The 20,525-nt window shown below is 42.5% G+C and overlaps 1 protein-coding gene across 9 annotated transcripts in view; it reads left to right on the top strand.

The window, feature by feature from the left end:
• Rai14 (retinoic acid induced 14) overlaps positions 1–20,525 on the top strand; it is a 137,703-nt gene that overhangs the window by 108,858 nt on the left and 8,320 nt on the right. For 5 of the 9 annotated variants that reach the window (XM_063281524.1, XM_006232062.5, NM_001399209.1 and 2 more), the window contains 10 exons: positions 3,633–3,697; positions 6,975–7,032; positions 7,773–7,843; positions 9,850–9,956; positions 10,680–10,858; positions 11,346–11,374; positions 12,426–12,512; positions 13,534–13,620; positions 16,709–16,763; positions 19,793–19,911. In XM_063281524.1, the coding sequence (XP_063137594.1) occupies positions 3,633–3,697; positions 6,975–7,032; positions 7,773–7,843; positions 9,850–9,956; positions 10,680–10,858; positions 11,346–11,374; positions 12,426–12,512; positions 13,534–13,620; positions 16,709–16,763; positions 19,793–19,911 (857 nt within the window). The remainder of the gene's footprint in view (positions 1–3,632; positions 3,698–6,974; positions 7,033–7,772; positions 7,844–9,849; positions 9,957–10,679; positions 10,859–11,345; positions 11,375–12,425; positions 12,513–13,533; positions 13,621–16,708; positions 16,764–19,792; positions 19,912–20,525) is intronic. The other 4 variants (NM_001011947.2, XM_063281525.1, XM_006232063.5 and 1 more) reach the window with 2 other exon arrangements.

Below are 20,525 nucleotides of genomic sequence, written 5' to 3'. Positions count from 1 at the left end.
GGGCAAAGATCTGCCAGAATGACCAAGCCGAGGTTGTCTTGATATTTGTCTGTAGGGAACTCACCCCCTGACAGCCCAGACAGATCCATAGCTGTCTGGAAGCCAGCACATGTGTCTTCTCTTTCCAGTGGACTCCATCATAAATAACGTATTCTGTCCAGGAAAATTTGTATTTGAGAGAGAAATTTGTTTTAATGCTGGCAGTGAGAGACATCTTGCTTCAGTATGGTAGTGTCCAGCAATGATTTGTGACTTAGAGTTGAGACCAAGGGGAAATGCTGCTATTTAAGGGTACACATCCCAGGGGAACAGATGAATGTCTGCTTCTCCAGATATCAATCACTCACTTCTAGGTATGACCTAGAATGGGGTGAGTACTGCAAATGAACTGAAAGCCCATTATTGAGTATTGGTGTGTTATTTGAATATTCCTACCACATTGTCTTTGGACAGCTAACTATGCCTTTGTCCAGTGAATGGTGTTTGTGTCCAGTGGCTTTGTTTCCCAGAGTAGTAACCAGTTAGTACATTGCACGCACAGTGTAAACAGTCCCCAGTTTACAGTCAGGATATGTTCCAGGAGTTCACTGGTAAGGCATTTGTTTAAAATGTAAACTGCAGTTGTCCTTAGAAACGGTGTCTGGTGTCTGCGGAAGCCACGCTAAGCACCAAGCCTTGTAAACGCAAAGGATAAAGAAAGCCACGCTCTTAGGCCTCTTCTAATTCTGGAAAGGAGAGAGGCGTCCTTACCTAAAACTAAGAGGACAAAGAAATTATTATTTTCCCACTTTCAGGGGTCTCTATCCTCATGTTTTTAAGAGAGGGTTGATGGATTTCTGCCTCAGTCTCCTATCCCAACTAAACAAATGCCCTTAACAGTTCAGGGTATCTTTGGCAGCATGGAAGAGGTGTGCTCTTTTGAGAATGTGGATGATTTTATGTCTCTTGATATCCTGAGCCTCTTATCTTTAAGGTGTTTCCCAGCCATTTGAGTCTCCAGTAAATTCTAGTCGGTGCTGAACGAAGACTAATTAAAAAGAAAATGGTATTTTGGAACTGGGCCATCAAATAAAATAAATCATTCCTCTAAATGCATGATCTCAACTCTAGGCTCTTCTTTTTTTTCCCCTTAGGGGACATTTTGTAATGTCTCATGATGGTTTTGATTGGCACAACTAGACTTCTCATAGGTAGAGGCCAGGGAGGCAGATTAACAGATTGATCATCTACCGCAATTATTCAACATAAAACATCAATGCTTTTGAAGTTGAAATTGGGTTTGAAGCAAATCCCAAAATAGAGGTTGCTTATCAGTGTTACCTTGGGGATGTGTTGGCACTCAGACATTGAAATTAGCATTTGCTTTAATTCAAAATGACTGGAATATATTGAGAACCAGATGTTCACCATCCGTCGGTGTCGTAGGAGCTAGGATCTCAATAGGAAGTGAGACAACTGCAGGGGCATTGGACCAATAGACCAACAGGTCTATTGTGTGTGTGTGTGTGTGTGTGTGTGTGTGTGTGTGTGTGTGTGTGTGTGTGTGTGTGTGTACTAGGAAGTATATGTCCATCTTAAGAACCAAGAATGGGGTGAGTACTGCAAGGTGTGTGGTGTTATGAAGAATAAAGAATGAAGCAGAAAACCAGTGCAAAAGGAGTTAAGGAAGAAAAAGAATTTGTAATGGGTGGGGCAGAAAAAGGACCTATATTTGAGACAAGGTCTCATGTATCCCAGGATGACCAAGAATGACCTTGAATGTCTGATCTATTGTTAGTATCACAGTGCCTCACAAGTGCCACATTTGTGTCATGCCAGACATTGAACCTGGATATTGAATCATGAATGCTTAGCCTGCCCCTCTGGTAACCAAGCTACACCTCCAGTTCAGAGGAGACCTCATTTAAAAGGCAGCCTATAAGTTGAATCTGAATGTCAGAGAGCAAACTGTGGCTGTTCTAGGGGAAGGAAGTCCAAGCTCAACATACAGCAGTTGCAGAGGCCCTGTGGTATGTGGAAGCTCATTTGGGACTAGGTAGTTGGTAGCATTGTCCTATACTGGAGTTCTACAGGGACTTAAGAAATGCTCCCTTAGCTGAGCAAGGACTTGGGAAAATCTGAAACCTCCAGGTAATGTTCATTCAGGGTAAGCACATTTTGAGGAGAGGGAAACAAGAGGGTGAACATCACGTCGGTATTTGGGTTTCTACCATGTTGTCTGCTGACTTGTGGGCTGTTTTTTCTGGGTTTCTAGGCCTGGTGGTCTTCTAGTCTGATGTGACTGATGTGGATACCGGCCTTCTGCATACCAGTGTCAGTTCACTGTAGCACTGTGAAGCCCGGTACTACCACAGTCCTGACCAGAGCTGACCAGCACCTGCAGGAAGCAGTGGTTAGAACCTCTGAATGTTACCCGTGGCTTCAATGATCCACGGGCACACTAAGGAATGTATGACCTTAGTCTCTAGAGAAACAGTCCCTTCTTTGTTGGAGAAGAGTTTATTCCTCGTAGTTGTCTTTGGCTTAGCAGTTAGGTACTATGTAGGAAGCGTGTGCTCTTCAGGAGGGTCTTGTCTCACGGCCTGTTTATTCCTGTGCTTTGCTTTGGCAGTTTCAGCCGTTCATGGTTTAAATTAAGGTCTTTGATCCACTTTAAATTATAAACGACAGCAAAAGCCAAGGCAAGAGGAACTCACTGGATGGCGGTAGGAGCGTATAGAAGAGCAGCTACTATGAAAATCAGTGTAGGGATTTCCAAACAAGACCAGAACTAAAGCATCACCCACTGCACCACCCCGAGCACACGCCCACAGGACTTACCACAGAGAAAAGTTATTGCTCCTCTAAGCACAATAGCAAGAAAATCAGATCAGCCTAAAATGTCCATCAGCAGAGGAACGGCTAATGAAACTCTACTGCAAATACACAATAGAATTTCATCCATCTGTTTTAAAAAAAAGCCCCGAAACTGTGAAGCTCGCAGGAAAATATTGTTTTGAGGTAACCAGGGCTCAAAAAGACAAACACCACATGTTCTCTCATATGTGGATTCTGGCTTCTAATGGTTACCTTGTGGGTATGGGTCATAAAGCAAGGGAGCAGATCTTGAGAAAGGGCAGAGAAAGCAGCTTTAAGCAAGAGGATTGGAAGGACACGGACATGTGGCACAAATGTAAAAAGAGGAATACTTGGGGGCTGGAGAGACGGCTCAGTGGTTAAGAGCACTGACTGCTCTTCCAGAGGTCCTGAGTTCAATTCCCAGCAACCACATGGTGGCTCACAACCATCTGTAATGGGATCTGATGCCCTCTTCTGGTGTGTCTGAAGATAACTACAGTGTACTTATATATAATAAATAAATAAATCTTTCTTAAAAAAAAGAGAGGAATACTTGTTGGGAGAATGAGAAGGAAAGAGGAGCAGGTTTGGGGAAAAATCAACCAAAATTAATACGCAAGAAAATGCAATAAGGAAACCAGTTAAAAGAAAATAAAAGTGGTCTGGGGTTTTCAGTGTTTGTCTGTCTATTTATTTACTTACTTATTTATTTATTTATTTATTTATTTATTTATTTATTTATTTATTTATTAATGTGGCTCCTTCCCCTGATTTTCACCTTTTAATCCATTTAGGTCACAGTGCTTTACATATCGCAGCCAAGAATGGCCACCCAGAGTACATCAAGAAGCTTCTTCAGGTAAGCAGGTGACTGAAGGCTACAGATTCGCCACTTCTTTTCTTTGTTTTCAAGTGAAAGGTGGTCCCATTTGTGAAAGGAGAAACCCCTCTTCTCAGTACACACACCCCTTTTAATACTGTCCTACAGCCCGTTTGGAAAGCACAGCCAACAGCAAGGTTGTCTCCATGGCGACTCGCCTGGAAGAGAAGTGGATCCTCCCTAAAACTTGAGTCGGCCTTATTACCCCCTTATTCAATTCCTCTTTTCTGAAAGTTGGCTTTTCATGAAACGTTTTCCACACTGCAGCAAACCCTGGCTCTGCCGCATCTTGGTATTCTCTCTGTAAATTACTTGTGGGGTGCAGTCCTTCCGGATAAACAGTTTGAACCATTACATTTTGGTAGGTAACTTGATGAGCTTTTAGTTAGTTTTTGGTTCTTGTTTAAGTGCACGGTTTTATTCTTATTTATAATTTTTGGCCAGCTCCCTGCTTTGCTGGCTTTGTCGGGAAGTGTATAATGATCCCCTGAGGTGATGACCTCCGTAAATTTGTGAAGATGTGTATTTCACGAACCAGTCCCACAATAGCATCCCTACAGTGATGTCCAGCTGTTGCTGGTCAAAATGCAAGCTGGCTATTTTCAGGAACAGCATGGAGCAATAAAATAAGTGTTTGGAGTACTGTCTGTCCTGTCAAGCTGTCGTCCTGGCTTTCACAGACACTCTTGGAGACCCCGCTTTTATTTGGCTTTGAAATTCAAGGGCAAAACTCTGGTCATATCCGTCGTCAACTTGCTTCCTTGGTCACACTGCTCTTCGTTTCTGCCTTGCGCTGTGCCCACTGCTGTGTGTTCCAGGAGTGTTTAACCTTACAGGTCTTTGAAGCAAAATTCAAGAAAAATAGATGAGTGTTTGTGGTGTTGACTTAAGAGAGTTGCTCTTGACCAGTTAATATGGAGATTTTCTTACCTTCTCTAGGACCAGGCCCTCAGGCTTAAGGGGAAAAGAATTGACTCTCTTGCCCAGAGTGCCCTGTCTCTGTACCCAGAGTTCTACCTCACTTCTTAAAAATATGTTTTAAATTCCCATCCTACTCTAGCCCGTGCATCTGGCTCTGATTTTAAGGAAGATTTAACCTGACAAGCTCGAAGTCCTTGTGGGCTAGGACCAGATATTCTAGCCTCTAATGTAATTTTATATCTGGTTATGCAAATGCCTTGGTTTTTCTCCGAAACCTTTGAAGCCTTTAAACAGTTCCTTGTGCCGTTCTAAAATTAGGCCAGAGCCTTGGTAAGTAGTAACTTGATCTCCATTCTCCTGACCACAGCAGAGTAAGCATTGCACTTTAAGGTAGCCCGTTCTTACCTCCTCTGGATTGCACTTCTGAGCATTGTTCTTTCTAGATTACTATTAGGAATTCAACCTTCTGTGGCTTCCTATGGGGCTGGCACGCAGGCCCAGACTTCTCAGACCCACTTGTTCAGCTCTTTGCAAGTCAGGCTATGTACAAAGGAAACCCCTTTGCCTCCTGCTGTCTTTCCCGCTACCTTCTGCATTTAGTGTTTTCTCTGAGCCCTTGCTCTTGTCCCCTGTGCATTGGCCTCTGTGCCCTGTCTCCAGATGATATTTCTGTTCTCCAGCTTCCAGTTTACCATTTCCAGCTCTAGCTCCATAAGGGAGCTAGAACAGATAGAACATGGCGGAGTCCTGCAAATTCAAATGAACACCCTTCCTTCTCCATGTTAAGTCCTCATAGTCTCCCTGATACCAAGTGCTTCCAGGGTACTATGCTCGGTGCTAAGCGTTAAGCATCTGCCAGCAAGCAGGGCAGTTGCTATCTTGGCTGGAGTTCACAGTCTGGTTATTAAGAAAAGGACAATATAATGCGACAAATTGCAGAGCATTTAGAAGGAACATAGTGGTCTCTAGGACAGCCCTCATAGAGAAGGTGATGCTTAAGCCAAGATCTCCAGGGTACAAAGTACCAGCAGAACACATTCCAGACAGAACAGCGCATCGCGGGATGAGGGGAGGCAAGGTTCTGCTGTGAGGCGGGTGGAATCAGGGAGCCGGCAACTGAGTCAGAAGCAAAGACATGAGAGAATGTGGTACAAAATGCAGGCCTCTGTGTGTTGTGATGGCCAAGCCGAGCAATCCTAGGTTCACTGTGGAATTGTGAAGGGCAAACAGTGACCTATCCAGTTGTCTAAGATGATTCTGTTGTGTAGAGAAGTGCTTAAGACGGGTCAAAACAAATGCGGCCCATTGGAGGCTAGACTAGCTGGTCCAGTGAGAAGATGCTGTCTGGGGCTACGATGAAGGAATGAGAAAGAGAAGAGGCCAGCCCTCATGTACGATTTGATTTGGTTTCTATCTCTTTGGGTAGATTGACGATGGAAGTTGGTGTCCATAGAGATAGTAAACACTTGGGGAGGGGCAGGCTAGGGAGGGAAGAGTAGAAAACTTGCCTTTTGAGTGCTTATGAGATGCAAAGCAGAGGGTTCTTGAGCCAGGGCACGCACAGGTAATGCTTGTATATGAATAGGAGTCCAGGTTCCAACAAGATCAGACGCTGGCTTCACCACTGCCATATTTATTTATTAACTTATTTGTACCTCAGTTTCCCCCAAAAGCGAACAGTTCTCTAAGTTGGGTTGTTCCCAGGTTTAATGCAACGTGTAGCTAGGATTGCCAAGAAGAGAGCTTCCGGGAAAGACAATGGCCAATGTGAGCTTGTATGTTTTGTTGGAGGAGGGCTGGCCAGGGCAGTGGCGGAAGCCACAAGAGGCTGAACCACACAGCCTCAAGGAGTGTGTGGGGAAGAAGGCAGGCTGCTGAGTGGTCAGAGTATGAACTAAAGACAGCTGGGGACCTTGACTTGGGCCACCACTACAGAATCCCAGTGACTAAGTATGTTCAGGAGTGGGTGGGAAATAAGGACCGAGGAGGTGACTTGGAGAAGAGAAGGCTGACATTAGGAAGGGGGGCAGAGAATGAGAGAAGAAATAGGGAAAATCTAAGATCCACATGACAGATCTGTAGTATGTTAACCAGTAGAGTTGGAGAGATGCTGTACGGGAAGAATGAATGACCAGAGCAGCCAAGGGCTAACTGTATATGGTACCATGATTATTTGGATATCTGTTTCCTTTCTCAAAGGGCTGTCTGCCCATGGAGCTCAGAAGGTAGAACTTACACATGTGTGTGCCCTTCTGAGTAACTGCCGCTTGAAGGAGAAGGGTGGGCTCGATAGTATTTGGGCAGTTGCTTCAAGATACTTATTTTTGTCTCACAGTACAAGAGCCCAGCCGAAAGTGTTGACAACTTGGGGAAAACAGCTTTGCATTATGCAGGTAACGGTCACTCTCCTGTTTGTCCTTTTCCGCCCTAAGAAAGTGTTCAGTTGTTCACCTTTCTGGACTCTTCCTGGGACTCATTTCTGGAGTTCCTGGCGTCCAGTCAGACTCAGTTCCCAAGCCACACACAGATTTATTAAGGAGTGCACCTACAGTCAGCGTCCTGCTGTGCAACCCATTACCATGGTTAATGTACTCAACTCAGGCTGAGGGCACAGCTCAGAGATAAGGCTCGTGCTTAGCACGTGCACAGTTCTAGATTTTTAAATCAATTTAAAGTTTCTTTTTAAGGTAGTGAGTTATGAGCACTTACAGGTTTCAAGACTAGAAGATGCTGGGGTTTCGTTGTGTGTGTGTGGTTTGTTTGTTTGTTGTTTTTGTGGGTAGAGGATCATGGTGAATGTCAGTTGTATTTGTAAACCTTTGGCTGTGCTGTCTGTCACAGCTTCATCTGACAAATGTTGATACTGAATTCACATACACACTTCATTTTACTACTAGGTGTAGGAAAGCCAACTCCCATAAGAAGCTAAATCAAATGCTTTCCTGTGAGTAACTGGGAGTTTGTGGCTGTACCTGTGGCTAAAGCTGAGATTAAAGTGTTTCCACCTGTTTGCTGCACAGCCTTTTGAGGACTCTTGAGAGGCTTTCCCATGCTGGGCAGAAAGTGAGCCTCCCTCCTTAGCCGTGGCCTCCTGGTTCGTTTGTGACTGACGGTGGTGTTTTTCCTTCCTCAGCGGCACAGGGGAGCCTTCAAGCTGTACAAGTCCTCTGCGAACACAAGAGCCCCATAAACCTCAAAGACTTGGTATGTACCAGGTGAACACTAGGAGAAATGTGGCTTTGGGTTTCAACCAAGACTTTGGTAGCTGGCAAATTTCTTTTCAACCAGAATTTTTTTTCTGCAAAAATGGTTTTCTGTGTTAATACTTATGACTTCCTAAACCATTAATGTGTTGCACAGTGTGCTTCTTAGTGACGTGCATTCTTATAGGTATATGTCAGTGTTCTGCCCTTAACTAAAATATGAATAAAACATTGTTTCTCAAATTATAAAAGTAGAAAATTGTGTATATTACCTCTCATTGCTGTGACAAAGTACCTGACAGCAGCAGCTTAAGGAAGGAGGGATTCATTTTGGCTCACACGTGGAAGGTGCAGAGCATCTTTGGCTCACACTCTGAAGGTGCAGAGCATCTTTGGCTCACACTTGGAAGGTGCAGAGCATCTTTGGCTCACACTCTGAAGGTGCAGAGCATCTTTGGCTCACACTCTGAAGGTGCAGAGCATCTTTGGCTCACACTTGGAAGGTGCAGAGCATCTTTGGCTCACACTCTGAAGGTGCGGGGCATCTTGGCAGGGAAATCACAGCATCAGGAACTGGATGGAGCTTGCTACACTGTCAGCTATAGTGTGGCCTCCTGAAGCAAAGGGAGATGAATACTGTTTATGAGCTTTCTTCTTTTTATTCCATTCTGGCTGTCATGGTAGGCCCTTTAGATGGTCCCTCCCAGAGATGTCCATAGATTTGTCACCAGAGTTATTCTACATCTTCTTAAGGTAAACTGTCAGAGATTTCTAGTTAGAATTTCCATTGTTTTCTCTATGCACGTGGGCATCGTCTCAGATGACTCCTGGTAGAATTTCCCAACTCTGAAGAGAACTTTTAATCTTTGTAAGCCTCACGGGCCTATTGTAAGGACAAATTTATTTATATGTCTGTGGTATGTGGCTCCAGGGCTTGAGGACATACTATAGCATGAGGATTGGCGTGCGTGCACTTGCCCCTGGTTAGGCAAATGCATTTCAACTTTCTGAACCGCGGCACAGGTTCAGTATCTCTATTCCCAATGTCCCCAGTGCCCATGCGCTCCACAGCCTGAAACTGTTGAGCCACAGTACGACGCCTCAAGTGCAACTCTATTTCACACACGTGGCTGGAACCAGAGTCATTCGTGTGGAAAAGAACGTACACAAATGGACTTCATATGTAGCCTTGGTCCTAGTCCCAAGTTACTTCTTTATGCAAATAGTCCCACATACCCACCTTTAAAATCTGGAACACTTCTAGCATTGGTCTTTGTTTTGTTCTCTTTTCTGTGTTTTTGTTTGTTTGTTCTAGATTTCTTCATGTTTAAGAGTTTCACCTGCATGTATGTATGTATGTGCACCACATGTATGCCTGGTGCCTGCAGAGGTCAGAGGGCAGGAACTGGAGTTATAGACGGTTGGTTATGCGCTGCTACAGTTGAATCCAGGTACTCTGGAAAAGCAGGCAGTACTCTTAACCCATACCTTCTCTCCAGCCCCAGTAATTTTATTTTCTAAAGTTTACATTAAAGTTGTACATGTCTTATTTATTGGGAGGTGCGGCACGCTTGTTGTTAGGAGACATGTTGTGCAGGTCAGCCAGTTCTCTCATTCCTCCGTGTAGGTGCAGGGGTGGATTTGCTCTTAACTGCTGAGCCATTCCTCCAGCCCCCGTGTACTTTCCTCTTAACACCCTCAGTGTGTGCAGTCTCTCCCATTACCAGGCAGAGCCAGTGATGGCTCATGGAACAAGCGACCTGTGCATCTGGGACTTCTAAAGGAAAGCTAGTAAAGTCGGTGAAATTGCATAAGGCAGCTAGACATCGTGAAATTGCAAAAAGACTTATGCTTAAGTGTAATGGTGGCCCCAAGGGGGCATAGACTATCGCAGTGAATGAAAGAGTAGACAGTGCAGGCCAGGACAGAAAATGTAGGAAAGACTGCAGTTTTGCAATCCTGGTGTTTGAGATGGGAGTTACAATCTGAACGGAGTTTCTTTCCTAGGATGGGAACATACCCCTGCTCGTCGCAATACAAAATGGCCACAGTGAGGCCTGCCACTTTCTCCTGGACCATGGCGCAGATGTCAATTCCAGGGACAAAAATGGAAGGTACCACACGTAAAGGCAGAAACCATAATTTCAGGGCTATTCTGTTAAATGTTATAAAGTGGTTTCTACTTATCTAGCTTCCTGGTAATTGAGGATCTGTTTTGACTTTGAAAAAAAAAATCCCCCAAATCTCCATGGGCAGAACTGCTGGCTGATATTACAATGAAACTAATTAAATATTGAACTGAACAAGCCGTTTTCTGTCATGTTTTTCATCCAAAACATAACAAAAGTAAATATATTGGATGCATTTAGAAATCATTTTAAAGCCAGGTAGAGTGGCATAAGCCTTTAATCCCAGAGGCCAGAGAGGCAGGTGACTCTGAGATCAAGGCCAGCCTGGTCTACAGAGCAAATTCTGGGACAACCAGGGCTGCACAGAGAAACTCTTGTCTTGAAGCAGCAACAACAATAAAATAATTTTAATAATGCAGGCTCTTTAAAATACTAGACATGAAAGAATCCAGCGTTTGTACCAATCATAGGGATTCCATTGTTGTACCCCAAGGGTGGAAGAGTGACTGCTATTCTGTGCAGTTTAATGTTTTGATTTAATCCAAAAATACCGCCTTACTTCATCTTGACAGTATTCCACTTAGTTCCCCAGAGGACTGAGGGTTAATTGTATTTAATCTTCATTTCCTTGTTTCCCGGTCAGTGAGTCCCAGGAAAGCATGTCCACCTTTGGCTATTGCTAAACTTCAGTCTCTTTTTCCCCTCTAGAACTGCTCTCATGCTGGCGTGCGAAACTGGCAGTGCTAACACTGTGGAAGCCTTAATTAAAAAGGGGGCAGACCTGAACCTTGTAGATTCTCTTGGACACAATGCCTTATATTATTCCAAACTCTCAGAAAATGCAGGAATTCAGAGCCTTCTATTATCAAAAATCTCTCAGGATGCTGGTATGTGAAAGAAAATAGCTGATGTTGTTTTAGATTTATCTACTTGTTTTCCCCAAAGGGATAAAGGAATTTTTGCAATATGATATGTTTTATTATTCTTTTAAACATATGCTTGAAGATAAATAAAGTTTTAAATGTTGTGTATAGTGATGTGTGTGTGTGTGTGTGTATGTGTTTGTGTGAGAGAGAGATACTGCATGTGTGGTTTTTGTGTGTCTGTGTGAGAGACTGTATGTGTGGTGTGTGTGTGTGTGTGTCTGCGAGTGTGTATGTGTCTATGTGAGTGTGTGTTTGTGTGTGGTATGTGAATGTGTGTGTGTCTGTAAGTGTGTATGTGTGTGTCTGTGTGTGTGTCTCTGTGTGTGTGTGTGTGTGTGATATGTGAGTGTATGTGTGTCTGTATGCGTGTGCCTGTCCAAGCAAAATTTGTAAATGGTATGAGTCATGATTCTTACAGTTTTTTTTTTCTTTCACTTTTTCTCTTTAGATTTAAAGACCCCAACAAAAGCAAAGCAGGTATTTATCTTGGAGGCGAGGTGCCTTTTTTTTTTTTTTAAATTCATGACAATGTGAAAATGTTGAGAGTAAATGCTGTGGTTCATTAGGACAGTGATTAAAAAATGGGTTGAAAATACTCAGGGACTGACATAAATTTTGAAGATATGATTCATTGTTGCATGGTGGCAAATATTTTCTTAACAATTTTACTGTTTTCAAAAGTTCGTACTTCATACTTACTACCTTTTATTTTTCAATGAAGTGTAGTAATACAGACTGGTGCAAAAAATAATGAAAATATCTTAAATATGACATCATCTGGGTGGCTTTATATATATGTGCCTGCATATATGTGTGTGTTCATGCATGAAATTGCTACAGTATTGAGAAAAATAGGAGACTGGGCTTTTCTATTTTAATTGCAGTTTGTGGTACTGCCATTGGTGTTACACAGAGTAGTGGTGAAGATGTCTCCTTATTCGAGTTTTTCCTAAAAGCACGTTTGCTCTCTGTGTATGTCTGGCTGTTTTGTGCATTTGTACACTGAGATTTTTGAGGCATAGAAAGCTGATACTGGATACTGGGTTTATTATGTGCTAACTGTAGCTTATCAGGACCTCTGGCACATGAGACTGTCCTTCCCCTCATTCCTTAAAAGTGGTGGTGTGGTGGGCGGAGCGTGGGGCGGGGCGTGGGGTGGGGCTGAGTGGAAGCAGTGCAGAGGTGCAGACCACTCTGCATTCAGAGGGAAAGCCGACTGTGAATGCATTCTGGGGTCTAAATTGTGACGGGCATGCCTTCGTCCCTTCCCAGTTCTGCAACCTTAATCCGCTGGGTTGTCTTTTTTTTCTCCTTTTTTAATATTGCCGTGCGAGCATGCGTTGCCGGAAGAAAGCCTAGCGCATGTGCATGTTATGTATTGTTCGTTGGGCGGTGTGTTTCAGAGCTGGATGAGGGTGACTGTGTAACTGTCAGGTTGTTCTCGTGTGTTTGCTGCAGCTATTTGCTCAGACTTCACTAACTAACATAACTAACCCACCTCCATTCTTTGGACTGTGATAACTTTCAGCATGACCAAGTCTCTAAAATAAGCTCAGAAAGAAGTGGAACTCCAAAAAAACGCAAAGCTCCACCACCTCCTATCAGTCCTACCCAGGTAAAAAGCAAAAGAATAAGTAAATCCAAAAGCCATCGTTCTGTATGTAGGCCCAAAGGAACGTTGTACTATCGAGCCCCAAACACGTGTTCTAAATCTTCCTTAGTAGTTTTAAATTTCAAGCTATGAGGCTGGGTATGTAGAATAATGATAGAGCCTCCTGCCTAGTGTTTGTGTGTGACCCTGGGTTGGATCTCCAGAATTAACACACACACACACACACACACACACACGGGAGGGGGAGGGAGAGAATGGATATGACAGTGTCAGTTATTAAACTATGGAATACTGTGGGTTTTATCTATCTCAGAATTAGAATTTTGCAGTATACACACACACACACACACAAACACACACATACTCACTCACACTTTTAAAACCTCAAGGAAAGGCTCTCCAAATCGTATGACAGAGTCCTTTCCCCAAGATCATCTCAAATGTCATTAGTTCCTCATATTAACAGTTTGGATGACTAGCAGCTAGTGAAGACATAGATGATAGTAAATTTTAATTATTTTCTTAAAATGTTGATACAATATATTCACCTTTCTTATTATGAGTTCCCAATATTAAAAGTTGTTTGTTTTTTTTTCTGAGTTCATAGTAACAACTTCAGGAGAGCAAGAACGATAACAACAGAAATGAAATGTCAGATAAAAACAGGATAGCTTTTATTGCTAAGGCAGCATAGGATATAAAAAGGGTGTTGACTCTGGTAGGTACTTGTAAATATGCTGGCATGTTTGTTAATACTGTCCTCAACACACAGTCAAACTTTATAGCTTTTAATAGCTGGTGCTAGTTAATAGAGTAAGTAACACTACCTAGTCAGTACTCTGACAGCTTTCAGAAATACTGGACACAGCTGGAATGCCTTGAGACTCTTACCCCTGATGTAAATGACACTATGCAAACCTCCTGCCAGGTTTAACCATAGGGATTAAAGCATGGATTGTTCAGCAAGGGAAGACGAGGCTTGGAGGACACCCCCTTTATTAGTGGTTTTCTTTTTCTTTTTCAGTTGAGTGATGTGTCTTCCCCACGATCAATAACTTCTACACCACTTTCAGGAAAGGAATCAGTATTTTTTGCTGAAGCACCCTTTAAGGTATCCCCTTCCTATATTGGAGTTTCTTAGCGTATTTGTGATACCTGTTGGCCTTGCTTTAATTTATACAATATTGTGCAAAACAGATTATACTTCTGAATCACTGTGCCATGACATTGCACCATGAAGAGCCCCTTGATTATTTTTTCTGGCATGGATACCATAAAACAAGATTAGAAAAATAAATCATGTTTACTAATAATTTTCAAGTAAGAAGTAAATGCCATTTATGTAAAATCTTGAGGTCATAGAAACGAGGGTAAAATGGTTTTTCTTGGAGTTGAAAAGACCAAGGAATTAAGACAGATGTTGAAGGGAAAAGGATCTAAGCACTCTATTAGGTAACACAGTGACTAACATTCACAGTATGTCTTCTTTAAAATTGTCAAGGGCTAGAAAGATGACTCAGTGGCTATAACAGTCGCTGAGTGAAGAGCTGAGGTCACATCTCCGGAGTCCACATCGAGCTAGGTTCAGGTATTCCTGGGTCGGGCCTCCTGTCATTCTTAGGGTGAGAGGCCCTGCTGCTAACAAAGAGGAAAGCAAGAGGAACCCCCAAGGTTGTCCTCTGACCTCCACACTCACCCATGGATACATGGATCCATATTCACACACATACAGTGTATTCACACACGTACAGTATACTCACACATGTACAGTGTATTCACACACACTGTACTCACCCACATATAGTGTATTCACACACACACAGTGTACTCAAACCCATGGTGTATTCATACATGTACAGCGTACTCACACACTACGGTGTAGTCACACATATATGCAGACACAAAAATAATTAGTGAGAGGAAGTTTTTGGAAATTTTTTTTAAAGATTTATTTATTTTATGTAAATGATTACACTGTAGCTGTCTTCAGACACACCAGAATTGGGCATTAAATCCCATTGCAGATGGTTGTGAGCCACCATGTGGTTGCTGGGAATTGAACTTAGGATCTCTGGAAAAGCAGTCAGTGCTCTTAACTGCTCAGCCATCTCTCCAGCCCAGTTTTTGGTATTTTTAACTACAAAACAAAATACTTAAAGCAATGTTAACACTCACAATTTAGCCATTTCATCATATAAATCAAGATGTCACTATGTACACAATAAATATATGTAGTTTATAAATTAAATTTTAGAAATTTTAATTTATTTGCTTTAAGTACACGGGTGTTCTGTTTACAGGAATAAGTTTGCACCGTTAGTCATGCAGTGCCCTCAGAGGCCCAGAGATGGTATTGGATTCCCTGGGATTGGAGTTCTAGAGTCAGTTGTGCCATAGCATGTGAGTGCTAGGGTTGACCCCAGGTCCTCTGGTAGAGCAGCCACTACCCTTAACCACTGAGCCATCGCTCCAGCCAAAATTAAAATTCTTAAAAGCTGCAGGTGGTACAATTTACCTGCTTCTGGTTGGTAGCACTCACCTCCTTTATTCTGGAATATAGATTATTTCTAAAATGACAGTATCATTTTTGGGGAATTCTCTACATTATATAGTATCCTGCACTAGACACTAAGATAGAAAAGGTACGTTAACAGATGTGGTAGTGTCCACACCTGGAAATTTCCAGCTAAGGAAACAGAAGCACAAAGATCAAAAGTTCAGTGCTAACCCAGGATAGATCAAGTTCATGGCCACCCTGAGCTTGGTAAAGTGAGACCCTGTTTCAAAAACTCCAGACCTAGGGATTTAGGTCAATGGTTGAGTTTTTGCCTAATATGTAGAAGACCTGGGCTATGCCCCTGGTGAGTATAAAAGGGAAAGTGCTATAGTCTGGGTACACACTGTTGTCATTTCGTTGGCAGTTATCCATTGTGCTGATGTCTCCATATTGGCCAGTGTGTTATGAACACAGATGTTAACGCTAACAGATTCTGAGTAATATGTTTTGTAACTATTTTATGAATCTAAAATTTTTCAGGTGTGAAGTGTACTTTTTTAAAAAAGGTCTGAAGAGACAGCTCAATGTCAACAGTTTGTGCTGCTCTTGTGGGAGACCTCAGTTCCACTCCAGCACCCACACCAGACAGCTCACGGCTGCCTCAAACTCCAGCTCCACAGGGTCTGATACCCACTTCTGGACTGTGCAGGCACTTGTACTCACGTGCACATGCTTCCTGCCCTCACATACAGTCACATACAGAGTTAACCAATCATTAAAAACCATTCCATAGGGGGTTGGGGATTTAGCTCAGTGGTAGAGCGCTTGTCTAGCAAGCGCAAGGCCCTGGGTTCGGTCCCCAGCTCCGGAAAAAAGAAAAAAAAAAAAAAAACCATTCCATAGACAGTAGCTTACCTAGATCGTCTTACCAAATCGAGTTGACATATGCAGCCAAACCAACAAGAGAGTTTTCTCGTGACTTTACAGTTTTTTTCCTGACTATAAAAGCAGTATGAATTCATTTTAGAAAGTCCATAAGGCCTATTCCACCAGTTCTGTAAAGTATGTTGCGTGAGTTTAAGGAGCCTTGCAGTTGGCTCCTTAGCATATTTTTAGGGACAAATGAAATCTTAAGGGAGTCAACTGTCAGTTCAAGACCATGAAAATTTTTGTTCCCTTACAAAACTTTTTCCTCCCTGACAGCTCTTAATGTATTACCATCTCCTTCAGAAGGATTAATAGCAGAAAATTTAACAACTTATAGATGTGTAAAAAAAAAACATGTTTAATATACTTTATTCAGTGCATGACCCAGATAAATAACTATTTCTATTCAACTTTAATATGAAAATAACCTCTATCTCCGATTCCAGGACATAGAGCAGAATAAAAAGCTCCTACATAAATTATAATTTAAAGTGTAACTACAGTTCCTAGAAAATATTCTGAGAGTATGTCCTCTGCCATTTCTGATATTTTCAAAATTATTCTTTTATAAGTAATTATCTATTTCCATATATTTTCCTTTATTTGCGTATATTTTAACTGTCTGGTTTTCTGTGAGGTTTTCTGTCATTTCACTAGTCGATTGCCTCGAGCTCTTCTTTCAGTACTCAGGGAGGGAAGTCAGTTTGATCCTTGGGTGTGTTGAACACGATATTTAGGAGACTTCTTTAACAGTCGTTTTTATTTCTACACACAGGCTGAGATCAGCTCCATACAAGAAAACAAAGACAGGCTGAGCGACAGTACTGCAGGTACGAAGAGGAAAGTCACTTTTGACCACGCTTACTTTTGTGCATGTTTACACAGAGAGCAGAGTCCAGTCAAGCACTCTGTGAGGTCATGAGAACTAGCCCATGCCTATGACAGGATTGCCAGCAGTGCTTAGGCCGTGCTCTCTCTACTATGAGGGGCCTCAGTTTATATGTTAAAGAATTTAAGTTAAGGTGTAAAAAAATAACCTTCTGTCTTCTTTTGTCACGATTAGTCTTTTCTCTAATTATGAACGAGGCAATGTATAGGGTTAGCGGAGTGGCAGCAGTACCAGGAGGACTCCCGATTTCCTGCCCCCTTTCCATTGTGGGCATGTTCAGATACCACTTACCGTGCCTCCCATTAAAAGTGTCACAGTTATTAGACCTGCTTTCAGTCTTAGTGTGTCAAAAATAAGCTATCAGATTATTTTTGTTAGCCTGTGTGTTTTATCTTATGCGTTTACAGTTTGGGGGAGCAGTCCACAGGTTTCAGGGTCTCGGCTTATAGTGTTGCACTCTCACTGTACTCAAACAGCAAGTTGTATCACTGAGACCGAGGGGACTCTGCACCTCCACTGCTCCCACAAGCTAACTGTCAAATGCAGCTACACTGGCCACACCAAGACAGGGCTAATCAATTGTGCCTTTTAAAGATTCTATCCTAGGACCACAGTTCTGGGGCTAGCCTGTGCTATGTAGTTAAACCCTCCCTCAGGAAAGAAGCAACGAAGGAGTCCCTTTGAAAGAAGATAGATATCTATACCCACTGTGTTGCAAAGAATCTATCTTTAGAATTATATTTAAATGAATCTATATGATTTCAAAGGTCCGCTTTTTCCACCATTCAGTTTCTTAATAGTGTATGTTTTATAAATGTGTAAATTTATGGACTTCAGAAGTTAAATTTTCTGGGGCTGGTGAGATGGCTCAACAGTTAGAGTACCGGCTGCTCTTTCAGAGGTCCCAAGGGTTTTGTTTGTTTGTTTGTTTGTCTTCAGAAGTGTCATTTGATGTTTATCAGGATAATTTTTTCCAGGATTCTTTTTTTCTTTAATTTTTATTAAATTGGGTATTTCTTACTTACATTTAAAATGTTATTCCCTTTCCCAGATTCCTGTCCATCAGCCCCCTAACCCCTCCTTCTCCACTTCTATATGGGTGTTCCCCTCCTCATCCTCCCCCCAAACCAGACCCTAACAATCCCCTACACTGGGTGTCTAACCTCGGCAGGACCAAGGCTTCTTCCCCTTCCCCTGGTGCCCCAACAAGGCTATTCACTGCAGTTGGAGCCCAGGGTCAGTCCATGTATAGTCTTTGGGTAGTGGCTTAGTCCCTGGAAGCTCTGGTTGCTTGGCATTGTTGTTCATATGGGGTCTCAAGCCCCTTCAGATCTTTCAGTCCTTTCTCTGATTCCTTCAACGGGGGTCCCGTTCTCAGTTCAGTGGTTTGCTGCTGGCATTCGCCTCTGTATTTGACATGTTCTGGCTGTGTCTCTCAGGAGAGATCTATATCCGGTTCCTGTCAGCCTGCACTTCTTTGCTTCATCCATCTTGTCTAGTTTTGGAGGCTGTATATGTATGTACAGGTCCCAAGTTTAATTCCCAGCAACCACATGGTGGCTTACAACCATCTACAAAGGAATCTGATGCCCTCTTCTGGCCTGCGTATGTATATGCAGCAGAGCACTCATATTGAATACATTTCTTTAAAAAGTTAAATTTTCCAATTCTCGGTAGAGATCAATTAATGTAATTTAATAAATGTTCCATTGGATATTTTTAAAGAATGTATTATATTGTAGAAGTAACAAATTTCAGTTGCTTAGAATTGTTCTCAGGCTCTTATTCTGTTAGTTCATCTCCCAAGAAAATAAATATCCTCCCTTCCCCAGACTTCATGTCGGGTACTCAGAAAGCATCACCTAGTCTCAGACACCAAAATAGTGCCTTATTATCCGCTTTTCAATAAAGAGCCATCCTTTTTGCATCCATCTAAACGAAGACTTTCATCTGTGCTTTAAATGGCTGTGGAAAACTGGGAATCTTAAAGAACCCATCTGCTGTGTGTGGAGTCTGGTCTGTCGCCTGTGGCCGTAGTCATTGTTGAAGGAGCTGTTGTCAGGGAGTAACGCGGCTGGGCCAGCTAAACACAGCTCCATCAGGTGGACGTTTTTGTCACAGGAGACTTTCTAAATGCATTCTCAGGCAAGTCCTTTGGTTCAGTGAGCGCCCAGTCGTCCTCCTTGTCTCAGTGAGCACTCTGCTCTGTATTCCTTTAGATGCTGTTTTGGTATGATAATTAGTTCACTTAAAAATTACGGCTTATCAAGAGTGGTAAATCAGTATGACTAGGAGAGATCATTTCCTGCTAGGCTAGTTGGTGAATGCTTCTTAGGACAGCTTGACCAGTGTCCTGAAGGATGCATACCCCGACCTTTGTCAGTGAACAGTGAAAGCATCAAATGTGTGTTGAAAGTCTTTATAGAACGCAGCACAAAATGCGAAGATGAGGAAAATGGAAAACTAGGAAAGGCTGTGTAAGTCATGACCCTGAAAAAGCAGATTGGGGCAGACATTACAAGTTCTGCCCGAACAATGGATAGCTTTTGAAGGGACAGTAAAGACGTGACCCCCCACTACCATCCCTCTCAGTGGACATCAGGAAGGCTGTCTGGTGCTCCGGCACCGGCTGCCTTCTACTGGGCAGAGGGAGGAACAGAGACTGGGGAAGTCATCTGCTGAGTGCACAAGCAAGGTGCCAAAGCCTGAAGGGCCGAAAATAAACTAGATGTAGAGAGACTGAAAGACTCACAGCCAGGACGCAAGGAGACACAGAGAGAACTAAAAACTCAAAGGAGAAGGGAGTTGAAGTGGGTGGGGTAGTACTGGGAGCTCTTCCATTCAGCTGTGTCTGTCTGTGATTCCTGAGCAGGAAAACACCTGCACCCGGAAGCTGCCGTCCCTCTAGTTGCTGGGTAGGGGGTTACAGGAATAACAATTTTCATTTTTTAAAATATTTCTCTACCCAAGGTGCTGACAGCTTATTAGATGTAAGTTCTGAAGCTGACCAACAAGATCTTCTTGTCCTATTGCAAGCAAAAGTCGCTTCCCTTACCTTACACAATAAGGAGTTACAAGATAAATTGCAGGTTGGTAACTCTATTACTGACACAGACTACTTAAAGTATTTGTTTGTTCAAGGGTGGTTAGATATACTTTATTTATAATAGCCACGTACGTTTCTAGTTAGCTTTACATTTTTTAATGGTTTCAGATTATTCGTTTGCTGGTGCTCACTCATTCTATTTCTAGAAATTGCTCTATTATGTGTAATTATACATAGTTTGATAAGTACAGTGACAGGTATAAAATTTAAATATAGAATATAGATAAAATGCATTTATATGAGGCTGGAGAGGTGGTGGCTTAGTAGTTCAGCTCACTGGCTGCTCTTCCAGAGGACCCAGGTTCAATTCTCAGCTCACAGTGACAGCTCATGACTATGAAACTCCAGCTGTAGAGGATCTGGCATCCTCACGCAGATATACGTGCCAGCAAAACATCAATGCAAATAAAAAGAAATGGTATTAAATAAAATTAGTGCATACATATGCATATATATGGTATGCACAGAATTACATGTGACAATTTCCATCTATAAAATTTCATATTTCTATTTTTATAGACATCGCATATTGGGTTTCTGTTTGATAGTTTCACGTGTTTATGCAATTGGTTGCCACCCTCCCGTTCCCCTCTCCTC

The sequence above is a fragment of the Rattus norvegicus genome, chromosome 2 (assembly GCF_036323735.1).
Source record: "Rattus norvegicus strain BN/NHsdMcwi chromosome 2, GRCr8, whole genome shotgun sequence".
Classification (NCBI taxonomy): Eukaryota; Metazoa; Chordata; class Mammalia; order Rodentia; family Muridae; genus Rattus; species Rattus norvegicus.
Note: the sequence above shows the minus strand (reverse complement) of the source record. Positions and strands in the feature narration are given on the sequence as shown.